Raw genomic sequence first — 16,026 nt, forward strand, 5'->3', positions numbered from 1 at the left:
CTCTCTCTCTCTCTCTCTCTCTCTCTCTCTCTCTCTCTCTCTCTCTCTCTCTCTCTCTCTCTCTTTCTCTTTCTCTCTCTCTCTCTCTCCTTACCGTTCTCTCCCCCTCCTCCAGGGGGAGGAGTCTAAAGTCTGCAATTTCGTCTTATAAAACATGATAGTCTTCCCTTAGAAGCTGGGGATAAGGCCTTAACTTGGAACCCACTAAAAAACCTATTCTAGTTAAAACCATAATGCAAAGGGGATGGTGGAGTTGGTGAAGCATATCTGTGTGGGGATCGACGCAGACCACCCACCATGCATCAACTGCCTAGTTGCAGCTTTATGATGTTTTCTGCGTTATTTCTTGTAGCATATGCAAGCTTCCTTAAGAACCTCACATGGCAATTAGCATAAATCAATGTATCTGACATTCTACTCGAAGAAACTTACGTTATTATCTTCTGAAGTGCTTTAATTGGTGAAATGGGGACAAAATAGAAAGTTGGTGTTTAAGTGCCCTTTTGGCATAAGACTTGCCTTTAGAGAGCTTTGTTTTTGTCTCTGGGGTTGGGGGAGGCACTTTTTTGGGGAGAATAAATATGCCTCTTAACAGAAGGGTCTTCCCCCCCAGCTCATTAGCACATGAAGTGAGTGTCCTCCAAAGTGTTCATATGACGTGAAGATTTCGTCTGTCCTCGCTCATAACTGAGACACACAGACCCTGAACAGAACTCCCCAGACATTTCTCACCTGTTTATGCCTAAATATTTAAGCCGTAGTATTTTTTTTTCTAATGATGAAGCAGCAGTGACCTTTGGTGTGCTTGAATGACACAGGGAAAATTAAAACTGTATGCTGGCTGCATTCCTGCCATTTCTAAACAGCTACATCAACATTTGTGTGCAACACTGTGGCTTTTACAGATCCACACATGCTTGTTTAGAAAATTTGCACATCATTATATATGGAATTTTTAGCCCATTTTCCACTTACTATCAGCAGCATTTTGGGGACATCCTTCTAAAATAGTTCTGGCAAGTATCCTCCCATTTGAGATTTGTCCTAGGAAAAGAACTGATGGTTTGTTATAATTTGTGTCTTTTTGACTGTTGGTAACAGGAAGTACATTATATGCTTGTTGACATTTCCCATCTTCCACAAATGTTTTATCTCTTCTGGTGTTTGTTTAATTTCCCCCCAGTGCTGGGGGTTAGACACATTGAGTCTGACTTGCTAAGCAAGAAGTCTACCACTGAACTGTACCCCCTGCCCCTTTGACATTTCCTTTTGAAACATGTATTATCTGTTTCTTCCTATAAAGAATATTGATCTTTCTGTCCACGTGTGCAACAGATAGCACTCTGACAGCACCATTAGCAGTGTATTGCTGTTAGAAAGTTTGGTTTAAATGTTTGTTGTCTTAGTTGAGTTGGGATAGCTTCCAGTGGTCCGACCCTCACTAAACTGGTTTCAAACAGCAAATGACCTATAAACTGTAAGCTCCTAAGAGCTGGTGAACCCTAAAGCCTGGGGGCGGGGGACAGGATTAACCCAGCTCAGATGTGCTCAGCCCGCCAATTCTAACTAGGTCAGTCTGCAGCGACTCTCCCGGGCTCTGGGCCTTTTTTTTTTTTATCAGCTTTTCTCTGCCTATGAAAATTTGGAATTGAGAAAACATACAGATGTGTCCCATATGGTTGCCATTAGTAAAAGTGTGTGCAGAAGCTCACGTCTAAGAAGCAGTAGATAGAAGAAGACTTGAACATGCACAGCACCAAAGTTCTCCTGGCTACAGAGAGCTTCCTGCCCCTCTGGGATTTGCCAGCGGAGTCTGCCTCCTGTTGACTGTGGTGCCTGATCTTGAGTCAAGCTTCAGTGGATTTTCCCTTCATTCCTCTGTCCGTGCTACTCGATTCAAATAACTACCTCCTTGATGTTGTTGTGCCTTTGCTGAATTTTTCCCATTGGGCTTAGTGAATCGTGCAGACAGCAGATGCTGTGTGCACGTCTGCATAGAGCGCGTCTGCCTTTGTTGTAAGAACATGTTCTTGCTACAGTTTGTTTAGGCACAGGGGAGCAGACAGTGATGGCTTCCCACCCTAATTGGTCCATTAGACCTACCCCATCTCATAAAGTTCTAGGAAGATGGAAAAAAAAAATTGTTGATCCACATCAGACTTATGGAGCCTGCTAATGGAGTTTAATATCCATTTTTGCCATCTTTAAAAATGCATTATGGATTTATATTTAAAGCCCCAAAAAGCCAGAGGAATTGATTAAGTCATCAAATGTAGTTCCCTTCTCCTGAGGCAATCTGGTGACTCTCTAAATTAGATTTCCCCTAAATTTTCAATCATTGTGCTTTCTGCTGGTCCGTTTGATTGGGAAGAGAATTTACTGCTGTGTTGGGTTGATTTTATGGGAAATCATGTTGAAACTATATAATGTAAATGGAGTTTTAAGAGGGACTCTTGTAAAATAATTTAAGGATATGTTTTAAAGTGGGTGTGGTACGTGTCTGTAAACCCAGCACTTAGGAAATAAAGTGGGGGAAAGTTAAGAGTTCAGTCCAGCCCCCAGTAGATAGGGCCTCCGAGCCCGGCCTGGTTTTGATGTCCCTGACTCAGAATAATATAATAATCAGAGGGTTCCTGTACCACTCAGGCCAGCCAAGTCAGTACTAGTGAGAAAAGAGCTAACTGGAGTGAGTCGGAGAACTGCTTGCCTTCGGGACTGTCCACGATGTGGTATTCAGTTGTCACTTTGAAGTGAGGAGAAATGATTCAGACCATTTTCCAAATGTGTTTAGTGGGTGAACCCATCCTGTTGGAAGCAGAGCTTGGTAGATCTTGGGCCATTGATTAAGTGAGTAAATGTACTTTTGTTCAGGAATCGCTGCTCTTGGCTAGATTTACTTTGTAATAAAGATATACGAAGAGCATATCCTAACACATGACAGAAGCCTTCAGTCCTTTTCATGTGCAGACACTGGCAAGGAAAACTGAGGCTCGCCTCTCTGTGGGTCAGGGAACTGGATTGGATCTTAACACTAGATGGGGAAGCTAAGGAATTCAACAGTTTCTAGTAACTGTTTAATAATTTAGTGAAGCAGGCAGTTAATACACCACCTAGCCACATCATACTGGAATGGTTATTTGGGAAAAGATGGGGGGAAAAGAACAAAAATAAATCAATAAGATTGATGTTCATAGCTTGGTGATGTGCTACAGTCCAATGGTAGCTTTTGTTTCCCAATTCTTGAATATTAGTGTTTCTTCAATGAGAACATTTTGTTAGCTTTTATCTTTCTTTACAGAAAAAAGCATTATACACATTTTGCTTTTGTGTTAGAACAACACCAGACTTTCAATTGGCTCAGGGTCTTTAGCGTGGGATCCATCCTGGTTCTAAGAGAGCAAACTTTCTAGAGGTGTGTCTTCCCAGGCTTGTCTGAGATAAGAATGTGATTCTCCAGCCAGTCCATGAGATGCCTCAATGCCCCATGGGGGAATTGCTCTCTGGAACTCTCTCAGCCCAGGTTTCCTGTCCTCACCTGGCAGATCCGCCTTCCCTCAGACCTGGCAGTCCCCTGCCGCCCCCCCCCCCCGTAGCTTTTTGCTTGCTTTTCATACTTAATCTTGGATAGCCTGAAATTAAGAAGCACAACTTTCTCATCTGATGAAGTCAGATTGATTTTTTTTATTTTGTAAAGGAAAAAATTAAACACGTGAAAATGATATACTAAGTATGTAAGAATAGATTGTATCCTTTCCTCTGGAAGTTATAACAAGTTGCTTTAATAGAGATGGAGAAAGGAGTGCATGAGAAACTTGAATTCCCTTTCTGTCTTTTGTTCTGGAGAAGTTGTTCTAGCCTGTTTTAGAACAACATTAATTTGAGAGTTTTGCATTCAATTGTTTCTATTTTCATTAGCTTTCTTATATATATGAAAAAGCCCCAATGTTGTATTCATTCTTTTAAGATCAGTAATCAATAGGGATCGAGTAGCCCTGCCTTAAGCCTAGTTCATATAATGTCGGGCCTCAGGAAACGTTGAGGAATTGCAAGAATGAGGCAGAGATTTCCTGTGCACTTTTCTCTTAGAGTCCTCCAATGTTAAGTTTTTAAAAATTATTATAAAAATTTTTTGAGTAAAAAAAAAAATCATGCCCCAAATTAACTAGACCCAAAAACTTAAACTTTAAAAAAAAATTTTTATATAATTTTACATATGTTATTGTTTTGCATGCATGTGTGTCTGCTTGAGGGGATCAGATCTCTCAGAACTAGGGTTGTGAGCTGCTCTGTGGGTGCTGGGCATTGAACTAAGCTCTCTGGAAGAGGAGCCAGTCTCTCAACTTATGAGCCATCCATCTCTCCAACCCCAAGGTTTTAACTGTAAGATTTAATTGTCCTAAAAAAAAAAAAAAAAAAAAAAAAAAAAAAGATTTTCTTTTGGGTGTATTGTATCTCAGATGCAAGCAAGTAGCTCAATGCAGCACTGCTGTCTCGGCCATTTGTCCCGGTGCACGCCCAGGATGCTGCAGGGGACTGCCCCAGAGTCACCCTGTGTAGTTACTAACCTCTTGGAAACATTTAGGCTAGTTTTTCTGTGGTAGCATCTCTGTCTTGGGTTTGGCTAATGGATGAATAATAAATCTAGGTTATATGTTTTGGTCAGTAATGGCACAGAAGTGGTGGTTTTGCCTGTGTTATGTCAGAAGGCAAGATTTGTCCAGCCCTGGTGACAATCGCCCTTTTCACTTGGTTAGGGCACATCGCCTAGGTTTTGTTTTAGTTTTTTTGTTTTATATTATTTATTGTGGGAAGCTATTTTGAAAGTGTACTCACCTTCCTCGTATGCTTACCCGTGAGGTTTAGCTTCAATCGTTCTGATTGATTAGAATGATTCTGTTAGATGCCACATAGATTTGCTAACCCACCATTCCCTCTGCGTTTCCCAGTTGGCTTTCACCATAAGACCTGCTTCCCTTATCAGTGTGCACTGAAGATTTATTTTCTCCTCTTCGTTCTTTTTGCTAACTATGTAATCATATGCCAAGGGTCTCTTACTTGATCAGTGAGCCCCTTTCAAATTTTCATAGCTCAATAGGCAACCATGTCTATAACGTGTAATCTGTAAAATTACAAATATAAAATTATGGTGTCTCCTGTAGAAATGAGATGCTTCTATACAGTTCAGCATCGTGTAGCCACTAGGAAAGGAAGTCTTGTTACACAGAAGATATCCAGATGGTAGATTTCAAGATGCTATGACATAAAGATTCTGGGTTTTGTATCATATACACGAGTGTATACTCTGTAAGCGCGTACACTAAATGCTTGTGGTATTTGTTCTGAAACGGAGACTGCGAGCTTTGTGCTCACTTGTATTCTCTATTTTTGATACTACATTTATTACTTGAATTTTTTTTTTTTTTGAAGATAATAGGCCGTTGCAATTTGGAGTAAAACTTTTCGACACTGAGGCTCTTAGGGAAGATTAACGAATGTGTTTCTGGATTTGTAAAAGAGGGAAACCCTTTGCTGCTTTGCGAGGTAGGACTCCTGCAGGGACTGCAGTGCTGTAGCTTGGGCACTGGAAGCATCTGGAAGGCTTAACATAGCTGATTGAAGAGATGGTCCAGGGAGAACGTATCGTGGAACGAATCATGAAGCACAGGATGGAGCAGCTTCTGTACAGAAAGGGAAATCTGGTGTTGGAAGAAATTACTGAATAGCCCTTTGGAAAGTAGGTCACAGTTCTCATTCCTGTTTCTGGGCTAACATAGGACTCCAGCTGTCAGTCTCTGCCAACTAATCCTTCATATCAGCAGAATCCCCTCTGAAACACATCGTAATTAACCTGAAAGATTTGACCCCAAAGTAGAAAGCTCCAATATATTACCTCTTAAAACCCAGCAGATGCGCATGAAGGAATGGAGCTGCGGCGGGAAGTCTTCCATTGAAGGAAGCAGTTGACTGCGCAGTCACAACTTAATGCTCACTCACTCGGCAGTTTGCCGTGCCTGGTTGTTCAGTAAGCTCTTTGGCTTCCAGCATACAAAGGTTTTGAATTTTTTTGTTTTTGTTTTTGAGACTATCATTACATTATTTTCCATCCCCTCTCCTCTCACCAGACCCTCCCATATACCATTCTTTGCTTCAAATTCATGGCTGTGTTTTCATTAATTGTTGTTACATGAATGAGTGTGATGTGTGTGTACCCAAATATAACCTGCTAAGTTACTGCAGTGTAATTATCCCTAGACCATTGTGAGGCTCACAAGTGCCTTAGAAAGCTGGTTATAGGTGACAGTAAGGAGAAGACTGTGGCATGATCATAGACATGGTAGAAAACATCCTAAAATGCCCTGATTGTTTCATAGAAAGGCTAGCTTCGGTCACTACTGTGAAGTACAGACATGAAGGAAATTGGATTTTATAATTTTAAGTCTGCATATAGGAGTCCAGAATAACGAATGTGTAGAGTTTAAAAAACAAAACCAAAAAACAAAACAAAACAAAAAAAACCAAGCAGGTCACAGCTCCTTTTCTAAAGAAAGCAATCATGGAGTTAGCCCCGGTGTCTCACACCTACAAACAAACACAGCTCTCAGGAGTTCAAGGCCAGCCTTGGCTATGTAGCAAGCTGGAAGCTAGGCTGCTCTACATGAGACACTGTCTCAAAAAAAAAAAAAAAAGAGGAGGAGGAAGAGTTTGCACAGAGCACACCTTTAAATGAATCCACAGGCTCCTTCTAAAGAACACAGCACATGGTGTCACTGTCTGAGGCACTATAAATTTGGGACTAGCCAGGCAGCAGCATCCTTTCCCAGTTTGTAAACTGAGTCCTCTGGGAGCCTACTATGTGAAAAGAAAAGACAACTACTGAGAGCCGCGGCCGCTGTGCGCGGGACGGGAGGCCTTCCAGAGCCACCCTGACTTTTTTTTTTCTTTTTTTTAAAGATTTATTTATTATTATATCGAAGTACACTGTAGCTGTCTTCAGATGCACCAGAAGAGGGCGTCAGATTTCATTACGGATGGTTGTGAGCCACCATGTGGTTGCTGGGATTTGAACTCGGGACCTTCGGAAGAGCAGTCGGGTGCTCTTACCCACTGAGCCATCTCACCAGCCCTCTCTTAACCGCTGAGCCATCTCTCCAGCCCCACCCTGACTTCTTGAACACAAAGGAAGGAGAACTAGGAATCAAAGGGGTCCAAAGAAAGTGCTGTGTGTGCTCAGGGATGCTTAAAATTAGGTCTAATCCCTGAGATTAGAAGCAATCTGGGTGTGGTCGAGAAAGAGCAAACCAGTTTGCAGGAACTGTCAGCTGCCTGGCTAGCTGGGGTATAGGTGTGTAGGTTTTCTACATTCCTTTAGGAAATGAATGTCTATTCTTTTTTTACTGTTTTGTTTGTTTGTTTGTTTGTTTTTCGAGACAGGGTTTCTCTGTGTAGCCTTAGCTGTCCTGGAACTCACTCTGTAGACCAGGCTGGCCTCGAACTCAGAGATCTGCCTGCCTCTGCCTCCCGAGTGCTGAGATTAAAGGCGTATGCCACCACGCCCGGCGTGAATGTCTATTCTTTTCCTTTTCTATAACTACAAGTAAAATATACATGAAATCTCTTACTGTTTGCCTCCAAATAGTAATAACCAAGCTCCTAGTGGTTGGTTAAACATCATATTCTACTAAACACCAAAGTCTAATCTGCAGCATTATGATAATTGTGACAAACTTAGTTTATTTTTCTGCTGTGAAATATTTTAAATTCTTATAAAAAAAATTCAAAGTGCAGCGCCATTTTCAGATTGCTGGTTAGTTTTTTGTCAATTCAACACAAGCTAGAGTCATTTGGGAAGAGGAACGAACCTTCATTGAGAAAGTGCCTCCATTGTGGCCTGTATGCAAGTTTGTGGGCGTTTCCTTAATGATTGCTGAGGGAGGGCCCAGCCCACAGTGCGGGGATTCTAGCCCTAGTTTGTTTAGAAAAGCAAGCTGAGAAAGTTGATAAGCAGTGTTGTCAGTGATGCCTGGCCTGCCAGCTGCCGCTGCTTCAGCGTCTGCCTCTAGGGTGCTTGCAGCCCTGCTTGGTTTCTTCCTGTCTTAGCTTCCTTCAGGGGGTGTCTGACTGGGTTATGTAAGCGAAGTAAACCCTCTCTTTCCCAAGTTGCTTTTGGTCATGGCCTTTATCACAGCAATGGAAAGCAAAGTAGGACAAAATTTAAGGGATTGACCAGTTCACCACGTGACCTCAGGCACTGAGGAAGACAAGCAGGTCTTTGTCTTTTCCTTGTCCCTTAAGTGTTCCTGTCCCCGAACCCCACCCATTTCTGTTCTCCAGAATAGGAACAGATGCAGGGTCCCACAAGTCTCTGGCGTGAGACTTTGTTACAAACAAGCAAGGGACAGGGAAATGGGGAGATGTTTGTCAGAAGGAACAAACTCAGTTCCAAGTTCTGGGAACCTGACGTCCAGTAAGATCACAATAGAGAAAGGATGCTGTATTCGAAACTCACTAGGAGATACCCTTTCTCACCACACATAAAAGTGTGAGGCCCTCGATGGAGATGCTAATTAACTTGATTGTGGTAATGGTTTCCACAGTGTGCATTACCATGCTATTATGTTATACACCTGAAACGTACAAATTTACCCCTCAATTACCTGTCAGGAAAAGCCAGGAGTGGGGAGAACAAACGAATGCTGGCTGATGTCTCCTGAGCACATAGAATGCCCACCGCATAAAAACCAGTCTAGTCGGAGTCAAAGGTTAAGATGGCAAATCAAGGACAAGGGGGCAAGCTGCTTCCTCAGCAAGGGAAGACCGAGTGCTGTGCCCACAGTTCACCATGTCTTCTCTCTGCTCTCTAGGATAGGATAGAATGCAGGCTAGGCATGGAGAAGAGCTCTCACTGATCCTAACCTTGACCAAGTTACAGCTGAGGCGGACCCGGGAGAGCAGGTAGGCAGTGGGCCGGACATGGTGAGTATGTAGAAAGGAAGGCCATAGAAAGGAAGCACGAAAGCTCCTTGGAGTTTCTTCCCAGGGTCTGCTCTGTAATCGACTTCCTCGTCTAACTGCTGCTGTTGAAATGTTTCCATGTTTTATATTTGCTAGGGATTATCGGGCGGTGTTTGCTTACAAACCTACCTTTATTTCCTCATAGCTTATTGGGATTTGTGTGCATTTAATCTCTACTTAAGTGATTTGCATCCTTTTAAATAGTAAGCTGCTGATATCATTCATCAGTATAGTTTTGCAATACATTAAAAATGGAACCAAAAATGGACCCAGGGTCTTGGGCTTGAGAAGATAACAAGGAAGATAGCGGCAGCCAGGACTGCTCCTCTTTCTGAGACAGACCCTGTGCCCCACAGCTTAAGAAGAGTCAGCACCCATCACCCTGTGTGCTAGGCATAGACATCATCTGAGCCACGCGGTGTATAGAAAACCCTTTGTTGTCCTTCTTGTTGGTTGCCAGCTGTCCTGCTGCATGAATGCATCACCGTTCAGTTAAAACACTGTTGTTCTCGGGAAAGAGTGGAGCGCTGTGCCCACACAATGTCCTCCCTGTCCTTCCCTTTCGTCTCTCCTTGCGGTACCAGTCATGTCTCAGCAGGCCATTCTGACCTAAGTACCTCCTGGGTGCTCTGCCTCTCTTCACTTCAAGAGTACATGCTGTCCCAAAGCATGGAGTAAGAGTTACGGAGAGACTGACTGTTAGAGGAATTTTCCAGTCCCCCCTGGGGAGAACCCCGGTGCACCCACACTCATACACTTTAGTCCTTTCCTTAGTAACTGTTCCCACACACTCCACACACATCTTTCCCTGTACTTCAAACCATTTCTACATTTCCTGTAACACCCAATGCATAATGAATAGCTGCTAGGCTGCACTGTCTAAGCAGCGATGATACAATTTTTCCACGGTATGTTTGACCAGAAATCGATTAGATCTGTGGACTTAGGACTAGCTTCAATGGGTGTCCACCTCTGCTGCCCAGGAGCTCACTCCATCTACAGAATCAGCATAATAAAGTAATTGTGATATCCAATCAGCCCGCTTGTGTAAAGTTCTCAGAATAGCATTTGACATCAAATAGATCATCATTAAGTTTGAACTGCTGTTTATAACTAGGCTAAAGATTAGTGGCACCAGGGTTGTAAAACCCTGCATCAGACAACTTGTCTACATCATGCAAACTGTTTGGATAGTGTAAGGAGCTGGGAAGAGGGCGGCCCAGCAGCGGTGGTACTGAGTCTTGAGGATGTTGGGATGCCCCGGCTGAACCTCACACCCCATTAGCTCCTTCCAACAGCCTCATAAAGGCTTCAGTGGGTGCTTGAGCCTCAGCTATCTTGGAAACTATGGTGTCCGGCCTCTCATTGGGACCACTCAAGGACATTTAGAATGGTTTCATCTCTTCTAAAAACCTGAATCCTGTTTGAAGTTGGGCTTGTAGCTAACTGAAATTCATTAGGTTAATTGGCTTTAATCAAAGATTTCTGGACCTCACGCCATATCTGTAAGTAAGACTTCGATTGTGACTCTACACAAAAGCCCTTTAAAGAACAGAATCGTGGTTCAAATCTATAATCCCAGCACTGGATCAACAGAAGTAGGAATTTCATGAGTTTGTGAACCTGGGCTACATAGCAAGCTCAATCCCAGTCTAGCCTTGACTACATAGTGAGCTGCTGTCACAAAAAACAAAAAACAAACCAGACTTAACACATGGTTCAGTGGTTGAGAGTACATACAGCTCTTGCAGAGGACTGGAGTTGAGTTTCCAAAACCTGCAGCTTACAACCAGCTGTACAAAGGTAGACTGACTTTTTTCTGTGTCTGTCAGCATCTGCCTGCAGGTAGTATGTATACACACACACACACACAATAACTGAGTAAAACTGAGAATGAGAGAGGTGGCCCTCCCCAGGAGAGCGTACGCCAACTTGTCCAGTGCCAATGGTCAGCCCTGAAATACATAGTGGACGTTAAGTGGACTCAGCCCCTTTATATGTGCAATACCAATTAATAAAAAAGAGGCCATGAATTTAAAGGGGAGCAGGGAGAAGATTATGGAAGTGTGGAAGCCTTTGGAGGGACAAAAGGGAAATGTTGTAATTACAATACCATCTTTAAAAAACAGAAAAGGGGAGAACCCCCTCTTAAAGGTAAAGCATCATGGTGGCGAGACACTGAGCCCAGAGTTCCGTGTGACTCCCAGCTAACGAAGTGGCAGCTTCTCGAGACCTGTACATAAGCAGGGAAGAAGTAATTTCTCGAGTTTCAGTGTCTGTACTGCGTGGCCCTGGCCCTCCCCTTGAAGACTTTTATTGTTTCTTAGAACCTGCTAAAGCAAGTCAAAGCCACTAACCTTTACTTCCTGCAGTGTCTCGGTGGCTCCTCGCTGTCCTCAGCAGCAGAGGGGAGAAAGGACAGAGGTGTCTCTGCATGACCGAGTCTGAATGCGTGCCTGTGGTTGCTTCTGTTTCAGGAACAGTTAGTGGGAGCTTGGAGGATCTAAATGTGTTGTTGTGGGATCCCCAAACCAAAAGGGCCTGGAGAAGAAGAAGGGCCAGTGGCTGCGGCAGGCCAATTTCATTTCCTAGTGTGTGCCTCATTCACAGGCTGTTTGGGGGCCCCAGCCAGTGAGTCCCTGAGACTGGGGTGTCTTCACAGGCATTTTTTAACCAGGAGAGGCCTCCCACGCTCCTGTGAGCTTCACTGACTCTTTTGAACAGAAGTTTTGCTTGGTTCAGTGATCAGGACTGCCGTTTCCAACCAGGCTGCGGGGTTGGAGGGAGGTCTTGTCACCCCTTCGCGCTCTCCCGAGTGTACCTCAAGCTGGAAGAAAGACTCTTAGCCTGTTCGGTGTTTGCCTGGCTGTGGGACACAGAGCGAGAAGAGGGAGACATGCAGATATGTTGCAGCACATTCGAGAAGGGGTTTTAGTATGGAAGATGCTGGAATGGAATGTAAGTAACCAGCGCAAGCGTGCCGTGAAAACTTTAATAAGAATCTGTAGGAATGTAGTGCTCTCTAGGCCAGTGTGACAAAAAACACTTCCAGCAGGTGGAAGCCGGGTAGGAGAGCTCTTACTAGATCTGTTTGCTAAAAAGGGAAAGACCTTTTAGTGCTGGTATTTTTAGATAGCAGAGCAGGATTTAAAGTTACTTCTGATGTGTGGAAGTGTAGTGGTCACATCCTAGAGCCGTGTGGTATCGTTATCCATGTCTACACCACTGCTGCTTGCTGTGACAAGCGCAAATCAGACTCAACAGTATCTCCTAAAGACTGCAGGCCCATGGAGGACCACATGCAGTTAAACCGTTAGACGAAGGGAAGTTTGCTACATAATTGGTTGATTTCTTACTGCTCCTAATACTCCCTCTGGATCAGATGGTAGAGGTGGAAATGACGGCATTTCTACAAAGAGTAGAACATTTGCAGAATTAAGAGGGCTTTTGTCTTACCTCCTTGTCCTCCCTCCCATCCATCAATTTCAGAAACACAGCCCGCATTTCTCTCTCATCTATTCTTACCAGAATGCTTTCCTTGTCTTGACCTGTGAACACATACAAAAATCATACAAAAATCTACATGTTTCTCTACAGAGAAAACTTCATGCAGGAGCTTATGCCGCTACTTTTCAAGAGTTGTTTCTGTCACCTTGTTTTCTTCTCTAGTAGTTTCTCTCGTAGACGTTCATCAAGTTTTGAGATAAGGGCTTGTTTGCTTTTAAGTATATTTAATGAGGATCATTTATATTTTACTATAAAACACTTGCTATGAGAAAGAAGACATGAATTTTATGTATTATCAATCTCTAGTAACTACTAGGAGATGACTCATAGTCTAAATAATTGTTATTTATATTTTATGGTTAAAAAGTACAGAATTGGGACAGCATATTTGAAGTAGCTTTGAGCTTTGATTTTGAGTTTGCCTTTTAGCTCTGACTTTACTAATTTTGAGATGAGTAATTTACTAATTATCAGTCAAAATGAGAGGAAAATGTGTATTGTCAGTGTACAGTGTGTACAATGGGGGCATCTCAGACTTTAGGCTTCAGCATACATCAAAGAAAAGCAAAATTCCTCCTATATGATTTGCTCACTTAACTAATTTCCAGATTCTTTCTGCCCTTGAGCATATTTTATGTAGACAGCTCTCTACACAAAAGTGTTATTTACAGGCGGGGGGGGGGGGGGACAGGGGGAGTATCCAGAGTAGAAGACTTGTCTACTGTGTTCACCATCCTGAGATTGACCTTTATAGCATTGCTAAACAAAACAGTATAAAGCAAATTCACATGGCATTTTCATGTCTTAGGATAAAACATAATGATGAATGCACAGCCGGCTTCGTATTTCAATATGATATGATAAGTTTGCCAACATCAAGTGAACTACACATTACTCGGCACGGAAGTGGGATAAATCAGCAGTTAAATTTCAAATGGAAAAAGGTTGGGGCTAAGCCAGAGAATTCTTAATATCCTAGATTAATTCTTAAATGATACTGAATTGTGGTCCTATTGTTTTGTTTCCATCTCTTGGGTTTTGGATATTACAAAGACCCCGCAGAAGCAGAAAACATGAAAGCTTTGTTTCCGTTGACTCCAGCTTCATTTTGAAGCCATAAGCTTAGAGGAGAGATGAGCAGGCATAGTTATGTCTGTCCTCTGTCCACACGGCAGCCCAGCAGCTCAGCCATGGTATGCACACAGGTGGGAGCTCTGCTTCTGTTAGACCAGCCCCGGACAGGGATGGTCAGGGCTGAGTGAGGCAAGAAGCAAACTGCCCCTCTGCCCCCTGCTGCCCTGGGAGCCACCTTAGCCCATACCACTTTCCCAGCACCTTGGTACTCACCTAAGTCTTCAGCGAGTAGTCACCGAGTCCGGAGTCTGAAGAGTCTGAAAGGCTTTCCTAATACAATCAGTATATTAGTGAATCTGTTCTCGGCCTCCAGAAGGACAGGGAATTGAAGTGACCACGCTTCTTTTGTGGAACTTTGCTGACCTGGATGGTTTTAGATTAGGTGGGTTGCTATTTTTGTCGTTTATTTGTTTTTTGTTTTTTGTGTTTTTTTGAAAAAGCAGCCATCAGTAAAATTTGTCAAGCACCATCGTTCCCTGACTTGTATCTTCCAAGACTTCAAAGTATGCTAGGTTAAATGTAATTTAACTAGCTTCTCCTAAGCAAAAAACATAAAAACTGAAAGGAAGTAATGGCTGGGAAGGGTGAATTAAGGTCAGAAATTAATTTTTTTTCCCTAGGAACTGTGTGTTGTTCCTGACCCCCCCCCCCCAACTGTCCAGCCACAGCTGCTGGATCTGAACCTACAACTCTGCGTGCGTTCCAGAAATGAGATTGCATAAAAGTAAAGGGACAGAGACTTAAATCAGCAGGGAGAATAACAAGGCAGTGACATGTATTGTCACATAAACTAAAGGTGTGTGACATGTTTTGTTCCAAGATATAATTAACACTTACCTTCTAAGGTACAAATCATACACTCAATTAAACCCACTAAAATATTCTAATGGCATTTTACTGAGTTGGTATTTAGTAGTTATTCTCTCAAATGAAGTTGCCTGGCCAAGTCTCAGGCCCTCGTAAGGTAAGAACTTGACTCTGTACTTTGATCGCATATCAGAGCATATGAAGCATGAAGGTTTCCCTGAGCTGTAAACCGACAGGTCTGTCAGCCCTTCAGATTCTTAATATTCATGAGTAACTAGCACATGACTACTCAGTATGAATGAGTTGTGCTTTTTTTAATCAAAAGACGGTTTGCTTAGTGAAATCTAAAATGTTTCATATATTAGAGCAGTGCGTGTGTATAAATATATTCCATAATACAAATAATTAGGTTTGTTGAGTTATATCTTACTTCAGAAGATCCACAGGGATTCATAAAACCAAGATTCTTAATGAGAAGTTGCTTTTCTTTAGTCCTATTCAGTTTTAAAGGCTGACGCCACAAACCATCTCTGCACTGTAACCTGTTAGGTTATACAAGTATGTTTTTAGTGTCTTCAAAAACATAATAAAATAAAATGACCAAAGGGCAAATAATATGACAAATAGCCAAGAAGGTGAAAGTTAATATTTAATCTTTCTGCTTGCTTGATTTGATCTAACATTAACAATGCAAAGGTTTTCTGGTTTTCTGTAACAGCCCTTATAAGGTTAAAGATTAACGTTTTTATGTAACATCTTAAGATGTCTTAAGGCCAGGGTCTAGCTCATGCTTCTCCTGGAGGAAGCCCTGGCTTTGATTCCTGAAGCCAATAAGAAGGCTTCTTGGCCTTGAGTCATTTGGTTTTGTAGTACTTTTCTGATAATGAAAATTCCCAACTTAAGATGGAAACAAGATGATCAGGAGATCAGGGTCATCCTTAGCAACATAGAGAATTCAATGCCAGCCTAGGTTACATGAACATAGTATTTTGGACTTTTTCCCAAACTCAAGGAAAAGTGTGATGTCAGTCAGAGTCAGTATAAAAAGCCAAGCAAATACTCCATCCAGAGACGTTAGCTACATTTCAATGAAATGACATCACTGATAACTAAAAAGTGTTTATGTACTTGGGTTTTTCTATATGTGGGAGTTCTTCCTTACCAAGTGTGGAGCTAGGAGTCTTGAGAATTCTTCATAGATTCATAAAGATATATATTAAGTATGTTTAAAGGTATACAATGGTTATTAATGGCTGGACAGTGGTGGCACACGCCTTTAATCCCAGCACTTGGGAGGAAGAGGCATGGAAGATCTCCGAGTTTGATGCCAGCCTGATCTACAGAGTGAGTTCCAGGGCTACACAGAGAAACCCTGTCTTGGGTTGGGGTGGGGGTCAAATGAGTGTTAATAACCAGATGGGGCCCATGTCCTTGAGCAGTTCTCAGTCGCATGAACATAGTATTTTGGACTTTTCATATGTATGGATATTGCTTTTCCGTCTACAATTTACAACACCTGAGCTGATCCAAGTCCTCTAGGAGAGATCCTAAGCCACACCTTGGGTG

At 42.6% G+C, this 16,026-nt stretch overlaps 1 protein-coding gene and 1 long non-coding RNA gene across 6 annotated transcripts in view; one reads left to right on the forward strand and one right to left on the reverse strand.

Annotated features, from left to right (window-relative positions):
• The window catches only part of Map7 (microtubule associated protein 7), a 129,746-nt gene that overhangs the window by 42,671 nt on the left and 71,049 nt on the right, over positions 1-16,026 (forward strand). Inside the window, exon 1 of one of the 5 annotated variants that reach the window (XM_029533217.1) lies at positions 11,263-11,970. The exons of the other annotated variants lie outside the window; for them this stretch is intronic. Coding sequence (XP_029389077.1) covers positions 11,949-11,970 — 22 coding nt within the window. The 5' untranslated portion in view covers positions 11,263-11,948. Of the gene's footprint in view, positions 1-11,262; positions 11,971-16,026 lie in introns of those variants that run through there. 5 annotated transcript variants of the gene reach the window in all.
• Positions 5,129-8,506, reverse strand: LOC110338092. The gene is made up of 3 exons (XR_002381284.2): positions 8,225-8,506; positions 6,718-6,849; positions 5,129-5,678 (listed from the first exon to the last, which is right to left on the reverse strand). It is a non-coding gene; the product is annotated as an uncharacterized LOC110338092 (long non-coding RNA).

This window comes from Mus pahari, chromosome 21, assembly GCF_900095145.1.
Source record: "Mus pahari chromosome 21, PAHARI_EIJ_v1.1, whole genome shotgun sequence".
Lineage (NCBI taxonomy): Eukaryota > Metazoa > Chordata > Mammalia > Rodentia > Muridae > Mus > Mus pahari.